The sequence below is a fragment of the Melozone crissalis genome, unplaced genomic scaffold, assembly GCF_028551555.1.
Source record: "Melozone crissalis strain CALT ecotype California unplaced genomic scaffold, PUWL_Pcris_2 ptg000014l_1, whole genome shotgun sequence".
Classification (NCBI taxonomy): Eukaryota; Metazoa; Chordata; class Aves; order Passeriformes; family Passerellidae; genus Melozone; species Melozone crissalis.
Window position 1 is genome coordinate 18,597,055 of NW_026535792.1, and position 20,599 is coordinate 18,617,653.

Sequence of the window (20,599 nt, forward strand, 5' to 3'; positions counted from 1 at the left end):
GGAATTGGAATTGGAGCTGGGGCTGGGATTGAGCCTGGAAGCAGTGATTTGGGCTGGAATTGGGGTTGGGACTGGGGATGAGGCTGGAGCTGCATCTGGAGCAGGGGCTGGAGCTGGAATTGGAGCTGGGGCCTGGGGGTGAGGCTGGAATGGGCCTGGGAGCCAAGGCTGGAACAGGCACTGGAGCTGAAGCTGGGGCTGGGATTGGGTCTGGAAGCAGTGATTTGGGCTGAAATTGGGGTCGGGAATGGAGATGAGGCTGGGGCTGGAGTTGGAGCTGCGCCTAGGGTGAGGCTGGACTGGCCTGGAAGCCAGGGCTGGAGCAGACACTGGAGCTGGGGCTGGGATTCAGCCTGGAAGCAGTGGTTTGAGCTGGAATTGGAGTCGAGACTGGGGATAGGGCTAGGGCTGGGGCTGGAGCTGGAATTGGAGTTGGAGCTGGGACTGGACCCAGGGCCTGAAACTGGAGCTGGGGCTGGAACTGGAGCTGAGATTACAGCCTGGAGCTGGGGCTGGAGCTGGGGTTGGAACTCGAGCTGGGGTTACAGGCTGGAGTTGGGGCTGCACCTGGGGCTGGAGCTGGAACTGATGCCTGGATTGGGGCTGGGGCTGCACCTGGAGCAGGGACTGAGGCCTGGAATCAGAGCTGGGGCTGGAACTGGAGCTGGGGTTAGAGCCTGAAGCTGGGGGAGCTGTGCCCGGAGATGGGCCTGGAGCTGGTGCCAGGGTCGGGGCTGAGGCTGCAGCTGGGGCTGGAGCAGGGGCTGAGGCCTGGAATCAGAGCTGGGGCTGGAGATGGGGCTGGGGTTAGAGCCTGGAGCTGTGGCTGCAGCTGGGGCTCGGAGATGGGACTGGACCCAGAGCAGGATTCAGAGTAGGGGCTGAGGCCTGGATTGGAGCTGGGGCTGGGGCTGGAGCTGGGCCTGAGATGAGCTGGAGCTGGTACCAGGGTGGGGGCTGAGACTGCAGCTGGGGCTGGAGCAGGGGCTGAGGCCTGGAATCTGAGCCGGGGCCTGGAGCCGGAGCACCTGGGCCTGGAGCTGTGGCTGTGGCTGGCGCTGGGGTCGCGGCCGCAGCCGTGCCCGCAGCCGTGCCCGGAGCCGGCCGTGCCCGCTCGGTGCCGGGGGCGGTGCCGGGCCCGCGGGAGGGCGGGGGCCGGAGTGCGGGCGGCCCCCCCAGCAGGGAGCGATCCTTGGACCCGGGGCCGCGCCGAGCCGAGCCAAGCCGAGCCATGGCGGTGCCGGGGCAGAACGTGGCCGTGGTGGTTCACCGAGCCGGGGACCTGCGCCTGGTACGGCCGCGGGGAGCCGGGCCCGGGCGGGGGCGGCAGGGCGGGAACGGCCCCGCGGCCTGTGGGGGGCACCGGGGATGTCCACACGGCGGCCCCGGGTCCTCCCGGTTCCTCCGGCTCCGGGAGAGTCTGAACCGGCCCCGGGAGAGCCTGAACCGGCTCCGGCTGCCCGCGGCCATGGCAGGGGGTGGCGGGGGGGACCCACATTGTGGGGTGTCCCATGGCTGGGGCCTCCTCCCATCCCCTCTGAGGGGAAGCCCGCGGCCGCTTCGGGCTCTGCACAGCATTACGGGAAATGACCCGGACAGGGAAAAAAACCCAAACCAAATCAAAACAAAACAAAAAGCGCCAGCCCTCGTGTGCATGGGAGGTGCAACATTTTTGCAAGAGAAATCAATTCACAGATACACTCATTCATGCGTGCTAGAGGCATGCTCATTCCTTCTGCTAGAAGGATATAACAGTATCGGAAGTATGATTTATTTTTAGCTAGTTCTGGTAACTTTGTGTGTATATTTTTCTGTTTTTCCGATCTTGGAAAGGTTTCAGCTGCAGAATGCACTTCGGGGACACAGGAGGAGATAATCTTGAGATCTTTGCCAGCTCTGGGTGGAGAATATTTTACCCCCAAAAAACTTCTCCCTCCCCAAATTAGCCATTCTCACAGCTGGGATGGGCCCTCCCAGGCAGCAGGCGGAGGGAGGGTGGTTGTTGCTCCTTTGGGCTGTCAGAGCCCAGGTGAGCAGCAGGACAGAGGGTTCAGGGGGAGAAAGTGCTGGAGGACTCTCCCAGACAGGGAGGAGTTTTGTTTTGTACTTTTTAATTACTTTAATCTCATTCTGTCTCTCTGGCTGCTAATGCTGGGCTCTTTCTGGGTGCTGAATCACTATGGCGCTGCTGGAGAGCCGTGTGCTCCAGTTTGGGGAGTGCCAAAGGGGAAGGAAGGTTTCCCTGGGCAGGCATTGGCAGGCAGCTCTCTGTACACAGAGCCCTGGCAGGAGCGCTCTGGGGAGCACACAGACTTTGGACACACGCCTTGTTTAGGGGATGATTACCAGGGAAGGGGTTGATTCTTTACCAATCCCGCCCAGCTGAAGCCACACGTGCCGTGGGTGGCTCCTGGTGGCTCCCCGGCACCTTTGGCACAATTGGGCTTTCCCTGCAGTCACATGGAGCCTGACTACCCAAAGAAATCAAAATGGGTTAAGGACTGACGTGCTTCCTCTAGCTCAAGAACGCATTTCCAAACCCCTGTGATTTAACAGAGGTGTCTGAGACTTGTGCAGGTGGGCACTCCATCACATCTGTGTGGCTGGTCTCTAAACTGGCTTACACCCAGATGTGTGAGTTTTCCTTGGGTATTTGTACTGCTGGAGACCTTAGAGCTGGTCAGCAGTGCCCTCCTGCCTCACTGGCAGCACTCTGTGTGTTCCTCCTGGGCTTCCCTGAAGTTTGTTTCCATCATGTGAATGGTGCTCATGGTATTGACCCACTGGTGGTAGGAGTAGTCCCAGCAGTGAACTCTGAACTTGTTATCTGTTATTGATACCCAAAACTGGGTGACTCCATCTTCCTGTAATTCCCACACCTTTCTTGGTTTTTGGACATGTTTCCTGTGGGCAGAGTTGCTGTGATCCCTGTGCTGTGTGAAAATGTGTTTGCTTTCATTTTGTTGAGCCTCCTCTTGTCCTTAGGTAGTTGCCCAGGTTCCTCTTTGCTGCCCGTTGAGGATTTCTTGGTTTTATACTTCTACCATGGCTTCTCTTTCCATGTCTCCTTTCACAGAAAATATTTGCTGTGTTTACTTTACCAGTCACCATTTCTGAATTTCTCAGTGAACAACAGACAACGAGCAGAATTTGTGTCTTTGGTTTTCTCCACTTTGGTCACTCCTATTTTCATCAAATCAGGCTGGAGAATTCATTTCCCACCAAGGTGTCTAGGTTTTCTGGGCACAGTTGTTATTGCCAAAAAAAAAACCCCAAAAACAAAGTGGTTTTGGGATTTTTTTTCACACACATTTTCAGTTAGGAGTTGGCTTTATCTGTCACTGTGGACTTTCTGCTCACTCTGAGGTGGTCTGTACCTTTGGTGGGTCACCACATCCTGTGCTTATTGCATTTCTGTAAAAGAGGTTACATGTAGATTGACCTCTTTTAGAAATAATGCCCTGGGCTGTGTCCTCAGCGTAACAAAACAAACCCCACACACAGAAAAATTGCAGATACAGGTCTGGACGTGGAAAATTTCAGTCAGTTTAGTAATCTGAGAACATGTTTTCAGAGCTGGTCTTTCCATGATGTTTAGAATACTGAAGTACAAAATAGGAGTTGAGGAATATGCTGGGATTTAAGCAGTTAAAATGCAGAACAGTTTGAGCAGCAAATGAATTTTTAAGGGTTTACTGTTGGCACTACTCTGGGGGGCTTTTCTTAGAGACATAATCCTCAGGGTGGGTATTGTCCTGATGTTGTAAAACCCAGCAAAATCATTCCTTTGGCTGAGGGAGCTCAGTGAAGGCAAAATCCCTGCAGACCTTTTGGGTGGAAGGGAAATATGGGGCACTTTTCTAACTCTGGTTTTGCCATTCATCCCATAAAGAGCTGCCATGGCACTTACAAGAGAAAGTGAATTTGTATATTAATAGGTATAAATAATTATGTCTATATTGTGTGTAAATATTATATGTAAATTATACATGGCACAGGTTGCTGAGGCCTGGCACAGAGAAGCTGTGGCTGCTCCATCCCTGGAAGTGTTCAAGGATGTGGCTTGGAACAACCTGGCCTAGTGGAAGGCATCCCTGCCCATGGCGGGGTGTAGAATGAGATGGGCTTTAAGGTCCTTTCCAACCCAAACCATTCTGTGATTCTGTTATTCTATCATTATGTAGTAAAAAAAAAGTTTTGTATTATTTAAAATAATAATATAAGCCCTGCAATATTAAAGTTTTATAGAACAGGTTGTTCAGAATAGTCCTGGTTACAAAAGGTGATTTTTTTTGTCAGCCAGTGGGATGGATGAAAGATTCAGCTGAAATTTGGGGCTGCTCCAGTACAGGGAAATTTAGTATGTGTCTCTTGCCTGGGCTGGAAAAGGGAATTTACTACAAAATAATTTGGAGGGTGGATTTACAAGCTGGCAGTGTGCTTACTCCTACAACTCCCTGTGTTATCCACTGAGTGTGGAAAATGAGGGGAGCTCAAGAGCAGGTCCATGTGGCACTGCTGTGTCTTATGGAGCAGACAGAACCAAAAACCTTGTCTGCTTATGGATTTACCTGAGCTAAGCAGAGCTAAGCTTCCACAGATATTCCCAGGGATATGAACAAACAGCTAAATGCCTTTTTTTTCCTTTTTGTCCATAGGAAAACCGTCCAATCCCAGAGCCAGGCCCTGATGGTAGGTCTATAGATGACTGATTCTGGCTGCTTCCTTTACTTCTCTCTTTGTTTTCTCATTCTGTTTTGTTGCTTCTTGATAATATAAAATATTTCTGAGGAAGTATAAAATTACCAAAAAAGCAATTGTGTGGCTGAAACAGATAATGCTGCTTTTCCAGCTGCAAAGAAGAGCTGGAGCAGTCACAGATAAACTCCTTTATCTGGCTTCTTTTGCTTCCTGTTCCATCATTTGGTGTATGTCACAGTAAATGGCTCTTGGGACATTCCAGATGATCTTATGCAGGACTAAACATTAATAGAATGAGCATATGGGCTGATAGAAATTCAATTCACTAACTCTCTGGGGCTCAGATCATACCTTTGGGAGAAGGGAAAATTAAATGGACTTGCTATTTCTTTCCTGCCCCAGCAATAATAACATTGCTCTTAAACTGCATCACTCTGTTGCCCATATTTTTATTGACATCATCTTTTGCCTTACCCCATTTTGAGCCTTCTTGCTTTGTGAATCATTGCATAGTTTCGTGTGGCTCGCGAACGTGCCGCTCTCCTAACGTGCGCACGAACAATTCTGTGTTGATTGAATGCCAGTAAATTTGGATGCGTCCACACTGGCTCAGCCTTTGCTCTGGGGTGCTCTCCCAGTGCCTGAGAAGGCTGGTTTTCTACAAGGAGCCTTCTCTCCTTTCCTGGCAGAGGTGCTGCTGCGCATGCATTCCGTGGGGATCTGCGGCTCCGACGTTCACTACTGGCAGCACGGCCGCATCGGGGATTTTGTTGTCAAGGATCCCATGGTGCTGGGACACGAAGCTTCCGGGACTGTCGTGAAAGTAGGCTCTGGGGTGACTCATCTGAAACCAGGTATCTGCAACCAAACCCATTTGTTTGTTTTCCTCCTAATCAGTTCCGAGAATGTGTCGATAACGGGCTGTGTTTCTTTCTGTAAATTTATCTGAAGTTCTGACCTCCTTTAGGAAGTGTCACTGTGCTGCTGTTAGTCACCCTTCTTGGCCACTGGTGTGTGATATTCCTTAGGTAGCTTTATCTTGGGATGTGTTGAGCTGGCCAGGCTGTATTTTATATTTTAATGCAGAGCAGAGTGTATCTGGTAGAAGGTGCCTTTTAAGGAAGCTTGATAAAGCTTCAGAAACCACATCTATAGCTCTTGCCAGCAGCCTGCTGTGAGTGTTTCTTCTCTGTGTGTGCTCTGGAAGGAGCAAACAGCCTCCTACAGTGCAGAGGTCACTGGAGCCACTGCTCCAGGCCCTGTGGTGGGACCTCCACAGCTCACTGTGCTCATGAATGTCCTAAAAAGTGGACTGAGCAGGGAATTTTGGAAAGTTTGCTGATGACAGTAACTTAGGCAAGGTGGAGAGATGTGGGGGAGAGTCAGCAAGAGTTACAGAGAGACCAGAGAGGTGCCAGGGAGATGCAAGTGGGACTCAAGGCAGGCAAACACAAAGTTATATTCACTACAGAACAAACAAAACCAGCTTAGTATCTAAAATGTTGTGCTGGCCATCACTGCTGAGGGGTGAGAGCTTTGGCTCTGACTCTATGCATAGCAGCATTGGCTCCACAGCAGTGAAAATGCAAATTACTGTTGGGAAGGGGACCCAGAGGATGTCAGTGCACATCTGGAACTCTGCATGCAGTTCTGGTCTCCTCCTTTCCAAAAGGATGTAAAACAAGGGAGAAGGGTTCAGAGGAGGACAAGGAGATAACAGCATGTGCAGCAGCATCTCTGACAAATGTCCAAGTCAGAGAGATAGAGACACAACTCAAGGATGTGAGGGCTCATGGAGGGCTGGCAGAACAGGTTGCCCATTCTCTGGTTGCTCCAGCACCAGAGCAAGGCACAGTGAGGTGCAGCATTCACCTGAGATGCTGAACACCATGTGGTTTATGTGGTGGAAGGAGGAGAAGTTGTTGAGTGTTACTAAATACAAACCAACCACCTGTGACTTGGGAGGCCTCTCAGCTGTGTATAATGTGAGAGTACTCATGCTGTGCCTGTCCTGTGTCCTGTCAGACACCTGTTGTTGGCCAGCTCAGAGGGGATGCAGTGTGGCCTAGATGGTTCTTTACTTCCATCCTCCTTATCCCTGTGTCTGCCTGAAAGCCTCTTGGTGGAGAGCTTTGCTCAGAGGTTTGACTCTGATTCCTCTGCCAGATAAATGTGAGGCTTTGTGTCCCCTGCAAGTTGTACTATGCTCACACTGTTTTCTCTGGTCCATCCTGCTTTGTGACAGCAATTAAATAACAGCTCTTTGTCCTGCAGCATGTGTCCTTCCAGCACCCTGGGCTATTCTGCTGTAGCACCAAGCTGTCTCTGTTCCCAGATAAATCCTGCCAGGCTCCTGGGTGTTCTGCACCTTTATCTTCCTTCCCTGTGAGCGTGGTGAGGCCCTGGCACAGGTTGCCCAGAGAAGCTGTGCCTTCCCCATCCCTGGAATTGTACAAGGCCAGGTTGGACAAGGCTTGGAGCAACCTGGGATAGTGGAAGGTGTCCCTGCCCACAGCAGGGAGTGGAAAAAGCTGAGATTTAAGGTCCCTTCCAACACAAATTCTTCCGTGATTCTATGATTCCTAAGGAAGAGCCCTTTCCAGCTGGCAGTGTGGTGGCTAGCCAAGCTCACCTACTCCATCCTCAGTGTTTCCTCTTCTACAGATTCAGCAAAATATCTGCTCACAGAGTGATTGTCTGGGGGCTGCCCCTTCACCTGCTGAGGCTGGCTGCAAGGCAGCTGGAGGAAGGTGTGTGTGTGGGGCTGAGCTTCCATCTGTGCCTCTGAAACACCATCTCTTCCCAAGTACCTGGGAAGACCTCAGTGATGAGTGTGAAAAATGTGTATTTTATGATTGGCTTTTGCCAAATATTAAAATTAATATTATATGTGTTGTGTTAGAAAGTTATGCTGTATTAATCTTTTAAGTAGTGTGTTATATATAGTTTTAGGTTATAACATAATGTTAAAATAGAAACTATGTATGTGAGATATTTTTTTAAGAAAGGACTGAGGTACTTGAACCAGATAGCAACCACAGGACACCTAAATCTTTCAGAGAAAAAGAATTTATTGCTCTTTTATCAGAAGAAACAAAGTTCTTCCAGCCCCATTCAGTCCTGAAGATGCAGTCAGGATTAGGAGGAAGAAGCTGACACTGACCAGACAGAATCCTCTGTTTGAATGGAATTTATGCATCATGTATGAGGTGTATGAATATGCAACAGGATGTTGCTTTTAAGGGTTAATCCTCTGTTAATGTGTGTCCTTTTTTGGGCTTATTTTGCCCAGAAAAGGTATTTGGGCTGTCTGTAACTCTTTGCTCTTATTGTCATGTATTGTCCTAAATCTCAATTGTTCAAATTTTGATTACTCTAATTATATTACTATTTTCATAACCCTTTTATTACTATTGAGCTTTTAAAATTTAAAAAAACCAAGTGACTGATGTTTTTCACATGAGGCTGCTGTAAAGGGAGTGCTGGGAAGCAGCCTGGTGTGTGCAGCAAGACCTTCCTCGTGACATGGTGCCAGCGTTCCTGTGGGTTTTGGTGCTACTCCTGCTTGTGTGCCACCCTGTCCCTGACCCACTGCATCTGCTTTCATCCTGCCAGGTGACCGTGTGGCCATCGAGCCGGGTGTGCCGAGGGAGATGGATGAATTCTGCAAATCTGGGCGCTACAACCTGTCCCCAACCATCTTCTTCTGCGCCACGCCGCCCGACGACGGCAACCTGTGCCGCTACTACAAGCACAGCGCGAGCTACTGTTACAAGTCAGTCCCTGCTCCCTCCACCGAGAGAAATATACACTCCCTGGGGGGAGATTAGCTGCAGCAATCACTTCTTGGCCCTTTGGAACACTCTTGATGTGATCCCAACAGGTTTTATTGCTTTCTGATCCATAAATAACATGCCTGAGCTTGGATGGCAGCCACTTTGCAAAGGGTTTGTCAGGCAGACAGTTTATCCCCTCAGGTGCCAGACATAAACATTTCTTGCATGTCTTCTGGGATGTCACCACTGGTTTACCCTTTAATTATTTTCCTTTTCCCATTTGCTCTCTGCTCTTGGTTTTTCTCCTGTCTCTTTTCATATCCTTGCCTTCCTAGGCTGGTGCCTGAAGGTCTTTGGTTCTTTGAGCTGAGTTTTGCTGCTGCTTTTCAGGAAGCACCAGGCTGACTGCTGACATCTCACTCTGTCGTTTGAAACAAAGTCATCCCACTCTGAGCAGAGCAGAAAGCAGTATCCCTGCTGAGCTGTTTCTTCATGTGTGTCTGAGTGTCTCCACTAAGCTACCAGCATTACAGCATATCTGTTTTCATGTGCAGTTCAGCAAACTTGACTATATTATTAATTGTGGCAGCACTGGGACATTTGCTTAGAAGAAAATCTGTGCTTAAACACTCTGGCAAATCATAGAATCCCAAAACAGTTCAGTTTGGAAGAGACCTTAAAGCTCTTCCCACTCCACCCCCTACCATGAGCAGAAGCACCTTCCACTAAGCCAGCTTGCTCCAAGCCCCATTCAGCCTGACCTTGAACACTTCCTGGGATGGGGCAGCCACAATTTCTCTGGGCAACCTCTGCCAGAGCTCAAATACTCCAAAGACCTGAAAAAAACTTGTTATACCCAAGCCACTTAAGTGCCTTTAACAAGGAGTTAAAAATACCCCAGTAGTGTCCCCATGAGGCTGCTCTACCTGTGGAGCTTGTTCTTTTTCAGTGTGTATGGAGCTGGTACTTCCTTCAGCAGGAACATCCTCGGGATTGATCTTTGGTGTTGGCACAGAAATCAGGATCATGTCAGTCTGAAGGAGGCACTTGACTCAGGCAGGAACTTTCAAAACAGATACCAACAGCTGCTGTCAGGATAAGGGGCTGTTCTGGATGGGATTGGTATCTCACTGTCCAGACCCACTGTCATTGATTTCCTGTGTATCAAAATAACATTTTCTGACAGCATCATAAGTTTTTGCTTGAGAGGAAGTGGTTGATTTGTAGCTGGCTTCTTCCAGGCTTTTGCCTTTTCCTCCAATTTGAGCAAATATTACTTTGTCTGCATATATATATATATATATATATATATATATATATGCAGGCAAAGTAATATTTGCTCAAATTGGAGGAAAGAAATCAGTAATATATATATATTATATAATATATAATATACAATATATAATAATTTATTTTTATATATATTTATTTTTTTATTAAATATATTTTTAATATATACAGCCAAAGTAATATTTGCTCAAATTGGAGGGACAAAAATCAATAATAATACATATATATATATATATATATATATAATTTTTTTTTTTTTTACTTTTTTTTTAAGCTTTGGGATGCAAAGCCTGCTCCCAATTTCAGATCAGCAGTGCTGTGTCTGGCTCATGTAGAGCAGATTCCCTGGCACGCAGTCATTCTGCCAGCACAGATTTGCTAAGAACAGATAATGGCTGAGCTCAGTGAGCTGTTACACATTTGGGCAGTTGCTGTGTGTCCTGCTGGTGTACAGACTCTGTGTTGGGTGCTCTGAGTAACTTGATGGAGGTGGGATCATGCCCTCCCCATTGACAGGGTACTGCCCAAACCCAGCAGTAGCAGACATAATGGCAGACTCTGTGACAAGGGAACTCTTGGAGTCAGACCTTTAAAGCCTCCTGGAAATAAGGGATATGCAGATATCTTACAGCTGTCTTCCCACAGCCATAATTTCCATTTCCTTGGCTTCATATTGGCCTGGCTGAGCTCTGACCTTGAGCTTCCCAGTGTTGTCACTGTCCCTGCTGACCCTCCAGGCAGGCACAGCTCCCAGAGCAGTATGAGAACCACACTGGTGGCTTGCTGGTGAGCAGTGTTTTGGGGCTGAGATTGATTTCTTTCAGAAGTTCAAAGAGTTTCACTCCCTCTGTTTTTTCTGTCACTTATGTTGGCTGTGTTACAGGGCTGGTTTTGTCCAAAACATGTTTGATACCCACTGACTGCTGGGAGGATGCATACTGGGACCAGTCCACTTGTTAAAGTACTTGGTGCATCAGGAAAGGTGTTCCTGGTTGTTACCAGGAAGGGAGACCTGGGTCTGGCTGCCTTTCCTGGTGGCCTCACCTTTGGCAGCAGGATGTTTTCTAAGAGCTGATTCAGCCCTGGTGAGGGTTCTGGGAGCTCACTGGTGGTGAGCCATAGGGCAGCTTTGGGGTGGTACATATGCAACTTGGGGGGGTTATTCTGAAGGGAATGAGTGGCAAAGGAATCCTTGTTGACTCACCAAACACTGGAGAGTTGATGTGGGGAAGTTTGTGGGTCCCTGGGTGTGGTGCTGGGGCAAACCTCACTGAAAAATGCTTCAGGTACGTTTGATGCTGCTTCAGAGGAGGGAAAGAACAGTGGAATCTCTTGAAGTGTATTCCAGCATATTCCCCTGACCCCAGGTGACAGTGTGTTTTGCCACTGTGTTTTACACCCATGTTTGTTTTTTGAGTCTCATGGCTTTCCCCATCACCCTCATGAACTACATTGGTGACTGTTCCTTGTGTCCCATTCTTGCAGGCTCCCAGACAATGTCACCTTTGAGGAAGGAGCCCTCATCGAGCCCCTCTCTGTGGGAATCCACGCCTGCAAAAGAGCAGGAGTCACTCTGGGGAGCAAAGTCTTCGTGTCTGGCTCTGGTACAGTGAGCACAGCCAGTCCTTGGCTTCCCTGCCTGCTGGGAGGGCATGGGCAGGCTCAGGCTCTGCCTCTGGGCTCTGCTGGAGGGGATGAGGGGAACCAAAGGGGCTGCCAGAGCTCTGGGCAGTTCAGAGGTGGGGCTGGTGCTGCCTGGCAGTGGTACATGTTCTCTTTCTCCCCTGTGTCCCCAGGACCAATTGGCCTCGTTAATGTGATTGTTGCTAAGATGATGGGTGCAGCAGCTGTGGTAGTTACAGGTAAGTCCCTTTAGCCCTTTCAGAGTGTGCCTGTTTCCCACCACACAGAACCACAAAATCATTAAGGTAGGAAAAAACCACTTAAATCATCGAGTCCAGCCATTGATCCAGCACTGTCAAGCCCAACCCTGTCTGTATAAGTGCCTCATCCACATGTTTTTTGAACAGTTCCAGGGATGGTGATTCCACCATTTCCCTGGACAGCCTGTCCCAGTACCTGACCACCCTTCCAGGCAGGTGTGATCTTAGGTTATTTTTACCTCTGGTAATGCTGGATATGGCCCAGACAGTGTTTACCCACTGTTTCCTGTGTGCAGCCACACTGTGCTTCTCCACTTGTCTTTCTCTGCCCTTCTGTCTGCTCCTGCTGGGGGTTTCATTTTTCATTGGTTATCCACAATGACTGAAATGGCCTTTTCAGGGTCTCTGCATTTCAGAAATGGATGTTTCTTGCATAACTGTATCCTGGGTGTTTCTAGTTGAGCTGCTGCTTCAGGAATGTCCAGCTGTGTCAGGAAAATCTCTGAGGAAGGAGATCCCATCTTTCTAAATACCTTTTCCAGGTTTTCATCTCTCAGTGATGAAGCTTTTTCTAGGGTCCACTCACAAGCTGTCATTTATGGAGATTTCCCCTTGATGGAAGAACTGAAATGAGTCTTCATCACCTTTGCAGCTGCCCTTCAGGTTGTTGAGAGAGCCATTCCATCCCTCCCTTTTTTTGCCATGCTGACCTAGCCCAGCTCCCCCTAGCTCTCCTCTAAGGTTCAGGCCCTCTCTCTCTGTAGCTTGCCTGGAAGGATGGAGAGCTGGAGTAACCTCAGCATGTTCTCTGGTTGAAATTTCCACCTGGGGATTGAACAGGGTCTGGAAATGGTGCTTCCAGCTCCCACTATGAGTCTTCACCCTTTCTGAGTGGTGATGGCCAGGAGGAGCAGTTAGAGGTGCCACTGGACATTGAGCACAGACTGCTGAGTTTTTCTCTCAAAGCCCTAAAGGATCTTGACCTTTCAGAGGGCTGTTATTCACCTCCCATACTTTTAGCCAGATATATTTTTGACCTTTCCATTACTGTATTGCTTGACCTACTTTGGGTCAAGAGATAAAATTCAGGTCCCACCCTCCTGAAACAGAAACATCCTTCAGTAGTAGCTGAGGTCAAAGCAGAAAACACAAGGCCTTCTCCTCCCTTAATCCCTTTCCTGTTGAGTCCAGGGCATTTTTAGCTGTGCTGGCCTCACCCTGCAGGTGTGTGTGCTTGATGGATGTGGCTAGTCCACACCTCAGATTTTGTGAAGTGCTGTCATTTGAGGATGATATTTGCTGTAGCAGGAAAAACAGCTCTGCCTCCTGAATCATGCACGAGGAACCCTGTGCCCAGCTGGGCTGTGCAGGGGCTGGGGGTGTCCCATTCCCTGGGTGGGCAGGGCTTGGTCAGTGGGGTTGGTGGGGCTGAGGCAGCTGCTTCAGCCTGCCCCTCAGTCCTGCTCCAGGAATGGGTGTGTCTTCCCCTGGTACCACGAGCTGCTCCCGATGGGGACCTTGGCAAGCTGAGCTGGCTCCCTGTGCCACAGGAGGTGCCTGCTGCTGGGTTTGTAGGATCAGCAAGCTTGGATACATGGAATTACCCTTTCTTATCTTTCTGTGCTAGCCTAGGTGCTGGTTCTGCCTCGTGCATGTCTCTTCCACACGAGAGGGGTTTGGCTGAGGTGCTCAAACCATGAAGGTGCTGTCCCAAATCAAATATTTGAGCGTGACACGAGCTGAGGAATGGGATTGGTTTGGCTTGTGCTGCTGGAGATTTTGCTGCCTGTCTCAAGGAACTGCTTTTTGTTTTGGCTTTAGGAGCCAACACCTGTGAGGCGCCTGTCTGCCCACAGAGGCCCTCTTGTACTTTGCTACCAGATTATCTGAAGTCACTGCCCTGTGTTTTTATCATGTCTGTGAGGAGCTTTGTCTGTGCAGCACTTATGGCTTTAAAAATTTGTGTCTGTTTTGACAAGTTTCTTACAGATCTAGAAATATTTAGAAAAGCTTTTTTTTGTGAGAACTCACCTCCTACAACTTCTGTCTTGGCTTGCCTGGAGTGTTTGATATCTTTCATGGACTCCAGTTGGGTGAGAAGATCAATTTGTTTCATGGGTCCTCACCTACTCTTCCAAAAGATCTGTGTCTTTCTCCATTCCACTCCACTCCTGAATGGGTAACCTTCTCCTGTCCTTCTGCCTTGCTGGTGCTCTGAAAAGCTGCTTTTCTCCTCAGATGCATGTCAAAGATCAGCCTTCCTCCCCCGTAGGTGCAGGGGCAGTTTAGGTGCTCATGTTGGGCTGTCTTGCATTGCACTGTCTGTCACTGAAGGTGCACTTAATGATTCCTGCTTGAGGGAAATTATTCTCCTTGTTCTATCTGAACCTGAAGTTCTGGGTGTTGATGCCTCCAGAAATCCTGGAATTCAAGGTCAGGGGAGGTGAATAACTGTACAGAGCTCAATTCTTTTGATAAAGAAGATGAGTAAAGAAAATCTGAGAATAATCAAGAGTATTTATTTGCTTGTTACGTTGGCTCATAAACCATCATGAGAAGCTTAAGGGTAATTTGATAACTTCACTGGAAGCAAACCAAACTTTCATTAGCTCCAGGGGCTAGGAAGCGAAAACAAACTTCTGACTAAGGCAAGATGCAAGCCATTATTTATTTAATTGACCAGTTTCCAAGAGCTGTGTGGGTTTAAAGTGCAAAGGGTTTGATCCTTCCTAAGACTCACAAGTGTCTGGAGCTCTAACAATGCAGTGACCTGCAGATCTGTCTGCTTCACTAAGTGCTTCCTAGTGATTCAGGTGTGCTGGGATGCTATTGCAGCCCTGGCCGGGGCTGACAGGGCTGCTGCTGCATTCCATGGGCTGCTTAGAGCCAGGGCTTCCTTCCCAAGCAGCTCAGCAAACCAGAGGCCAGCTACAGGGAAGATGTGGGGATTTTTTTGTTGCCTGGGAGTGGTTTTGTGGCCACTTTGAAATGCACTGGCTGCCTTGTTACTCTAGGGCACTGCCTGTCGATTATTTCTGCTAGAGAGAAAGTATGAAATATGTAAAATATAGACTAGAATGTCTCTAATATTTATATATTATACGTGTGTAATATTTTAAATACATATTTATATTTTAAAATACATTAGTGACTCAGGAGATGTTAAAAATGGTAGAATCCGGAATCTGTGTCTGCTGTGAAGTGGTATTGTGATACCAACCTTCACAGGGAGTTTTGTTGTACTGTTGAACCCCTGTGGTCTCACACACTGAGATTTGGGAGACACCAACCATGCTGGGCAAAAGTATTTCATGGCACTTGAAGTGCCTCAGGAACCTCCTGAGGTGCATGGGAGGTCTCTGAGTGCAGCTCAGCTGGGGTCAAGCATGGGCCTGGAGCCCAGTGCTCAGAGCTTGGGAGGGACAGAGGTGACTCCTGCAGCCACAGGAACAAGCCCGTTTTGGGGCTTCCAGGGTGATGCTGCCCTTTCTTTTCAGCCTTGGCTTTTCCTCTTTTGTCTGCATTTTATTACCCTTTGTTACCCCTTCTTGAAACACCCTCCACAGCTCTCTTGGGTGCTCAGCTTGGCAGTTGTGCCCACACTTGGCATCCTGAGCCTTCCAGCTGCCAGTGGGTGCCTGTCCATCCCCTGCCCTGCCAGTGAGTGCCATCATTTTTGCTGTGGGCTGGGCAGGGTAGAGCCTCTGGCTCACTCCCAGGACTGCAGCTGAGTCAGACTGGCTCATTCTGGAGCATTGGCCTTCTCCTCCTCCTCTTCCCCTTGATGTTTTCACCCCACCCCGTCTCTGACTTCTCTGAAGACTGTGCCATGGTGAGAGGGGTGTTTTCCTCTTTGCTGTGTGTGCTCCTACCACAGGCATCATTTTCTGAGTCTTCAAGCCCAGCACCTCTGGGAGGAGACCACCCCTCAATTTTGGGTTTAGGAAATCTTGGCTGTTACATCTTTTTCAGTGCCAGCATGCAGACCCCTGTAGACACTGCTTTAGTGTAGGGAAAAGAGGTGATTCCTTCCTGGGCAATCCCATTCTTCTCTTCAGCTGTCCACATCCTTATCTCCCGAGGAGATAAGGTTACCAGTGGTGCCTGGAGAGGAATAGGTGGCTTTCCTCCAGGGGGTGTGGGATGCCCCAGCAGGACAGCTTGTCATCTTCAGGTGATACAGCCCTGTCAAGATCCCTCAGAGCAGAGTACAGAGTATAGCCATGCCCTCACAGATGTTTATCATCACCAGCTTTACTGCTCCATATTAATGGGTATCTCACGTCCATCTTATTACCAGATCCACTCCCTTTTGTTTTACGGGCTTGCCTGCTCATTCATCTGTGACAGAAACTGTCTGAGAGATGCTCAGCAGCCTCCAGAGCTGCTACAAGGAGGGTAAACAGCAGAACAGGTTGGTGACCATGCAGACACACTGAGTGTTTACAATGAATGCCTTCTGCAGCTTGCTCAGCTAAAGGCACCTGCTGAGGGTTCCTCGAGGGAGCCCTTGGAGAGCTCGTGGTCTGTTCTCATTGGGTACTGTTAGAAGTGAAATGGCCCCATTAATGACCCTCTGAGCCTGTTGTCTCCTGTTGGAAGGATTCCTTGGTGCTGTCCATAGCCATGTTTATTGCCTTGATGCACTCTCAGTGTTCTGGCAGAACCAAAGAGAAACGCCCATGGCAGGGAATGGAACTTCAAAGTGGAGTGGAGCTTTGAAGTCACTTCCAACACAAACTATTCCAGGATTTTATGATCATTCTCTGCCTGCCAAGAAGGGGTGAATCCTCACCTCTTCTGGTTCTGCACTGTCCTGTGCACACATGTAGTGAGCAGATGCCAGGTTCAGGTTCTTCCCCTTCTTTCACTAATACTCCAATTCTCGGCTTGGTTTTCTTTCCACAGACTTATCTGCCTCTCGCCTGCAGAAAGCCAAGGAGGTGGGGGCAGATTTCACCATCCAGGTGCAGAAAGAGACCCCTCAGGAGGTGGCCTCCAAAGTGGAAAGTGTGCTTGGCTGCATGCCTGAGATAACTGTGGAGTGCACAGGAGTGCAAGCCTGTATCCAGGCTGGAATTTATGTGAGTACCACTTGTTCCAAAGGCAGAACAGTGATGGTGTTGGTCTGTTTTTTTTTTTCTGGGATGGTTCTGTGAATGACCTATTTCACTCTCACTGTGCTTAATTTAAGTGGGCTTGGTTTGGGGAGAGGAACTGCTCCTTAGACAATAAACTGGGAGAGATAATTAAAGGGTTAACATCAGCGTGGGGATAATTGATTTGATGCTTGGGTGCTTAAAAACTTACCAAGGAGACTCCAATAAGATCCCCAAACCCAGGGAGTAGGACAGCAGCTTCCATTGAAGTCATGTCCACATAAGAAGAGTGATCAAGAAAATTAATTCCAGAAGGAATGAAAGAAGCAATTAAGAAAGGGATGTTTTGCTGCCATGAACATTCTAACAGGAGGATGGGTGAAGGTTAATGTGGAGTTTCAAGTGAAAGGACAGGAGGGGAACGGGACAAACTTCAAAAAGAGAAATTCCAGTAGAGCATCAGGCTCTTAGTTTTAAATCTCTCGCACTGAAATCCCAAAGTACCTTTTGTAGTCACAAATGCCAGCCATTTTTCAGAATGGGGTTTTCAGAATAGGAAATTTGGATTCCTACCAAAATATTTCAAAAAAAGATGGCATTTTTTGCTTTGATTACCACTTGTTTCACTCTTACAGACTCCTGACACCATCCTGCCTCTCCCTGGTGCTTCTCTGCTGTGCCCCAGACAGTCCATTGCAGCCACAAAGATGCCCTCATTTTTGACAGACCCTACACAGTCTCCTGCAATGTGCTCTGCAGAATGTAACCCGTTTGTGTGTTTGCTCTGCAGGCCACTCGTTCTGGTGGGACCCTGGTTCTGGTGGGGCTGGGCCCTCAGATGGTGACGGTGCCCATCGTGAACGCGGCCGTGCGGGAGGTGGACATCCGCGGGATATTCCGCTACTGCAACACGTGAGTCTCCTCTGGGGGGCTGATGTCTCTCCAAGCTAAAATTCTTCAGAGCTCTACTTTCTTGCTGATGGAGAAAGTCTCTGTTCTTAATCTGTAGCTCTCCAGGAAGGATTTATAGGATGTTGTCATGCTGCTCCTTAAAATGAGAAGTGTTATTAAGTAGGCGGTTTGGGATTAGCTGCTGCATCCCTTTGTATCCCTGTTGCTCTAGTTTGGCCCATTCAAGGTTGGACTTGATGATCTTGGAGGCCTTTTCCAATCTCAGTATTTCTATGATTCTAAACAGAGTGGCAACACAATCCCTATGAGGGACTCTGTGCCAGGGAAGAGGCTGGAAGCTGGATGAGGCTTTTCCTTTTTTCTCCCTGCACTGAGTCCATGAGTTTGAGCTCCACCATGGTCAGTGTGCAGGCAAGAGGCTGGGCAAGAGGAGAGCAGAGCATGGCAGTTTTGGTTTTCCTTCAGGGCTTCCTGTGATTTTCACTTGCTTCCTGTGATTTCACTTGCTCTCTCAACTGTCTGTGTAGCAGTGCCTGTCTTCTCAGAGCTCAACAGCCCAGAGCTGTTGGCTTTTCTCATCTCCCATACCAGACACTGTTGTGGTGTTGTGAGGGTCCTCAGGATGAGGTGAGAGATGAGAATCTGATTTCAAGTTCTTAAAAGGCTGATTTATTATATTATATTATGATATATGATATTATAAGAAATGATATACTAAAACTACTGAAGAAAGAGAAAGGAGACATCAGAAGGCTAGACAAGAACGATAATAAAAACCCGTGGCAGACTCAGAGAGTCCGACACAGCTGGCTGTGATTGGACATTAAATTAAAACAATTCACATGCTGGATAAACAATTCTCCAAATCACATTTCAAAGTAGCAAAACATGGAGAAGCTGAAGCTTCTCAGCTTCTCAGGAGAAAAAATCCTGGTGAAGGGATTTTTCATAAAATATCATGGTGACAAGACACCAGAAAATTCTTTGCAAGCAAAACTTCTTTGGGCTAGGGAAATAACTGTGATGATCCAGGCTGCTCCATGCTCTTTTCCTGGACTCCAGAGTGGCGGCTGCTCTCATCCCCTGCTCTCTGCTTCCCTTGCAGGTGGCCTGTGGCCATCTCTCTTCTGGCATCCAAGCGGATCAACGTCAAGCCCTTGGTGACGCACCGCTTTCCCCTGGAGAAGGCTCTGGAGGCCTTCGAGACCACCAAGAGGGGTGAGGGGGTCAAAGTCATGCTGAAATGTGACCCCACTGATCAGAACCCCTGAGCTGTCCCAGTGCCCTGCCCTCATCCCTGCTGCTTGACTAGAAAATCACATCTAATGAGGGTGAATGGTGCTGGGAGACACCATTAGAGCATTAACAGGTTACTACGAATGGACAACCAATAGTTTGAATCAAAATGCTGAATTGGAGGTGATGGGTTGCACAGTTGGTGGCTTTTCTTCACAGACCACACATGCAGGAGAGCCTGGCCAGGTTCCTCCATGCCAAGGAGGAGCTGGCATGTGGCACAGCAAGGGTGGAGGTGCTGGCACTCCCCCTTCCTGTCCTGCACTGCCCTGGCTGCAGCATTTCCTGCATGGCAATCCCTGGATGCAAGATAACCCTATGTGAACAGCCTCCCTTCCCTCATGGGTGCTCAGGGACTGGACAGCCTGTGGAACAAAGCCTGGCCCTCCCCACTGCACGGGAAGCACTGGCACATTCAGGTCATTCTCTCCACACTCTTCTTAGAGCTCAGAACTGGGGTTTTGGGAAATTGGAGGCCAGCTGGGACCATGTCTGCTGTGTCACCTCCAGCAGCTCCCTGTGGGACCACTGCAGGCAGGGAAACTGGGAGTGCTGAGAGCCCTGTCCTCATGTGCCTCCCATGAAGGGGCTGGTGGGGGGCACAGCTGCTTTTGACATGGAAAGGAGCACAGATGAGACATGACAGGACAGCATCTCTCAAAGGTTTTACCACTGCTTTGAGTGAGCATCACTCAAGGGTTTTACCACTGCAAACATATCATAATTATTTGGGAGTATCAAGCCTTCCTGCTGAGTTTGTGAGCCACAAACAAGGTACTAATGAGGTAGAAAAAAATCTAATCTTTGATTACAGTCATGTTAATTTTAGTACTAAGAGATCAGTTCCTTCCTTGGTACTGAATTTTCCTCAATAAATTCTGGCTGCCTGAGACCTTCCAGAGTGTGTCTCTTGAAGTGTGGGGTGGTGGGTTGGAGGGGCTTGCAGGGTGTGGGAATTTATAAAATTAGAGGGTTTCAGGAAGGTTGTAAGAGACAGGCTTTAGATGTAGAAGAATTGTGAACAGTGCTAAAGTAGAACTGATGCTGAAAAATAAATAGTTCAAGACACTCCTAGCAGCCCCAAGACCCAACTACAGGAGGCAAAAAAGTGTTTTAAGACTTCAATCAGCTTTATTTGAGCTCAACCACAGCCTGTAAAAGCAGCAGTGATGCAAAGCCAGGCATTACTTGAACAAGTACAACTGATTCCTGACTGGAGGACTGACACTGATGGAAGAAGCCAATGCAAACACAACTAAGGCCTTATGCAAACCCAGGGAGGGCTTGGAGAGTTAACAAGCAGGCACTGAAGGGTATGTGAGGAGAGCTGTTTCAAAAAGAGGGCTAGCAGGGAGCTTGCTGGCTCCTCACCCCATCTGTTCACCACATGGGTCTTGGAACAAAGTGCTGTGAATTCAGGTTGCGCAGGCACCAAGCTGCTCCCCAAAGCTGGTCAGAGACATTCCCTGAGTCCCCCAGCAGAGCAGAAGCTCTGTCCTGTGCCATTAAGGGAGCAGAGCTGGGTTTAACTGGGTTGGGACACCAGCATGCCCCTGGCTGTGGGGCTGCAGGGATGTGTGGATGGTAGCAGGGCTCAGGGGTTCTCACTGGGGCCGTGTAGGGCAGTGCTGGGTGATAAGGC

General features: G+C 48.8%; 2 protein-coding genes across 2 annotated transcripts in view; both read left to right on the top strand.

Moving 5' to 3' along the window:
• Positions 1-20,599, top strand: part of ZNF609 (zinc finger protein 609) — a 163,039-nt gene that overhangs the window by 141,298 nt on the left and 1,142 nt on the right. The gene's annotated exons all lie outside the window — the stretch shown is intronic.
• On the top strand, positions 1,169-19,116 carry SORD (sorbitol dehydrogenase). The gene is made up of 9 exons (XM_054273126.1): positions 1,169-1,291; positions 4,659-4,692; positions 5,391-5,555; positions 8,317-8,476; positions 11,253-11,371; positions 11,564-11,629; positions 16,559-16,734; positions 17,540-17,661; positions 18,767-19,116. The coding sequence occupies exons 1-9, from the start codon at positions 1,232-1,234 to the stop codon at positions 18,930-18,932; spliced, it is 1,068 nt and encodes a 355-aa protein (XP_054129101.1). The 5' UTR covers positions 1,169-1,231; the 3' UTR covers positions 18,933-19,116.

Bases quoted from the DNA above. Each gene is read 5' to 3' on its own strand.
- SORD (XM_054273126.1), top strand. From the start codon at position 1,232: ATGGCGGTGCCGGGGCAGAACGTGGCCGTGGTGGTTCACCGAGCCGGG. The intron at 4,693-5,390 runs GTAGGTCTATAG...CTTTCCTGGCAG, and splicing joins CCCAGAGCCAGGCCCTGATG to AGGTGCTGCTGCGCATGCAT. The intron at 17,662-18,766 runs GTGAGTCTCCTC...CTTCCCTTGCAG, and splicing joins ATATTCCGCTACTGCAACAC to GTGGCCTGTGGCCATCTCTC.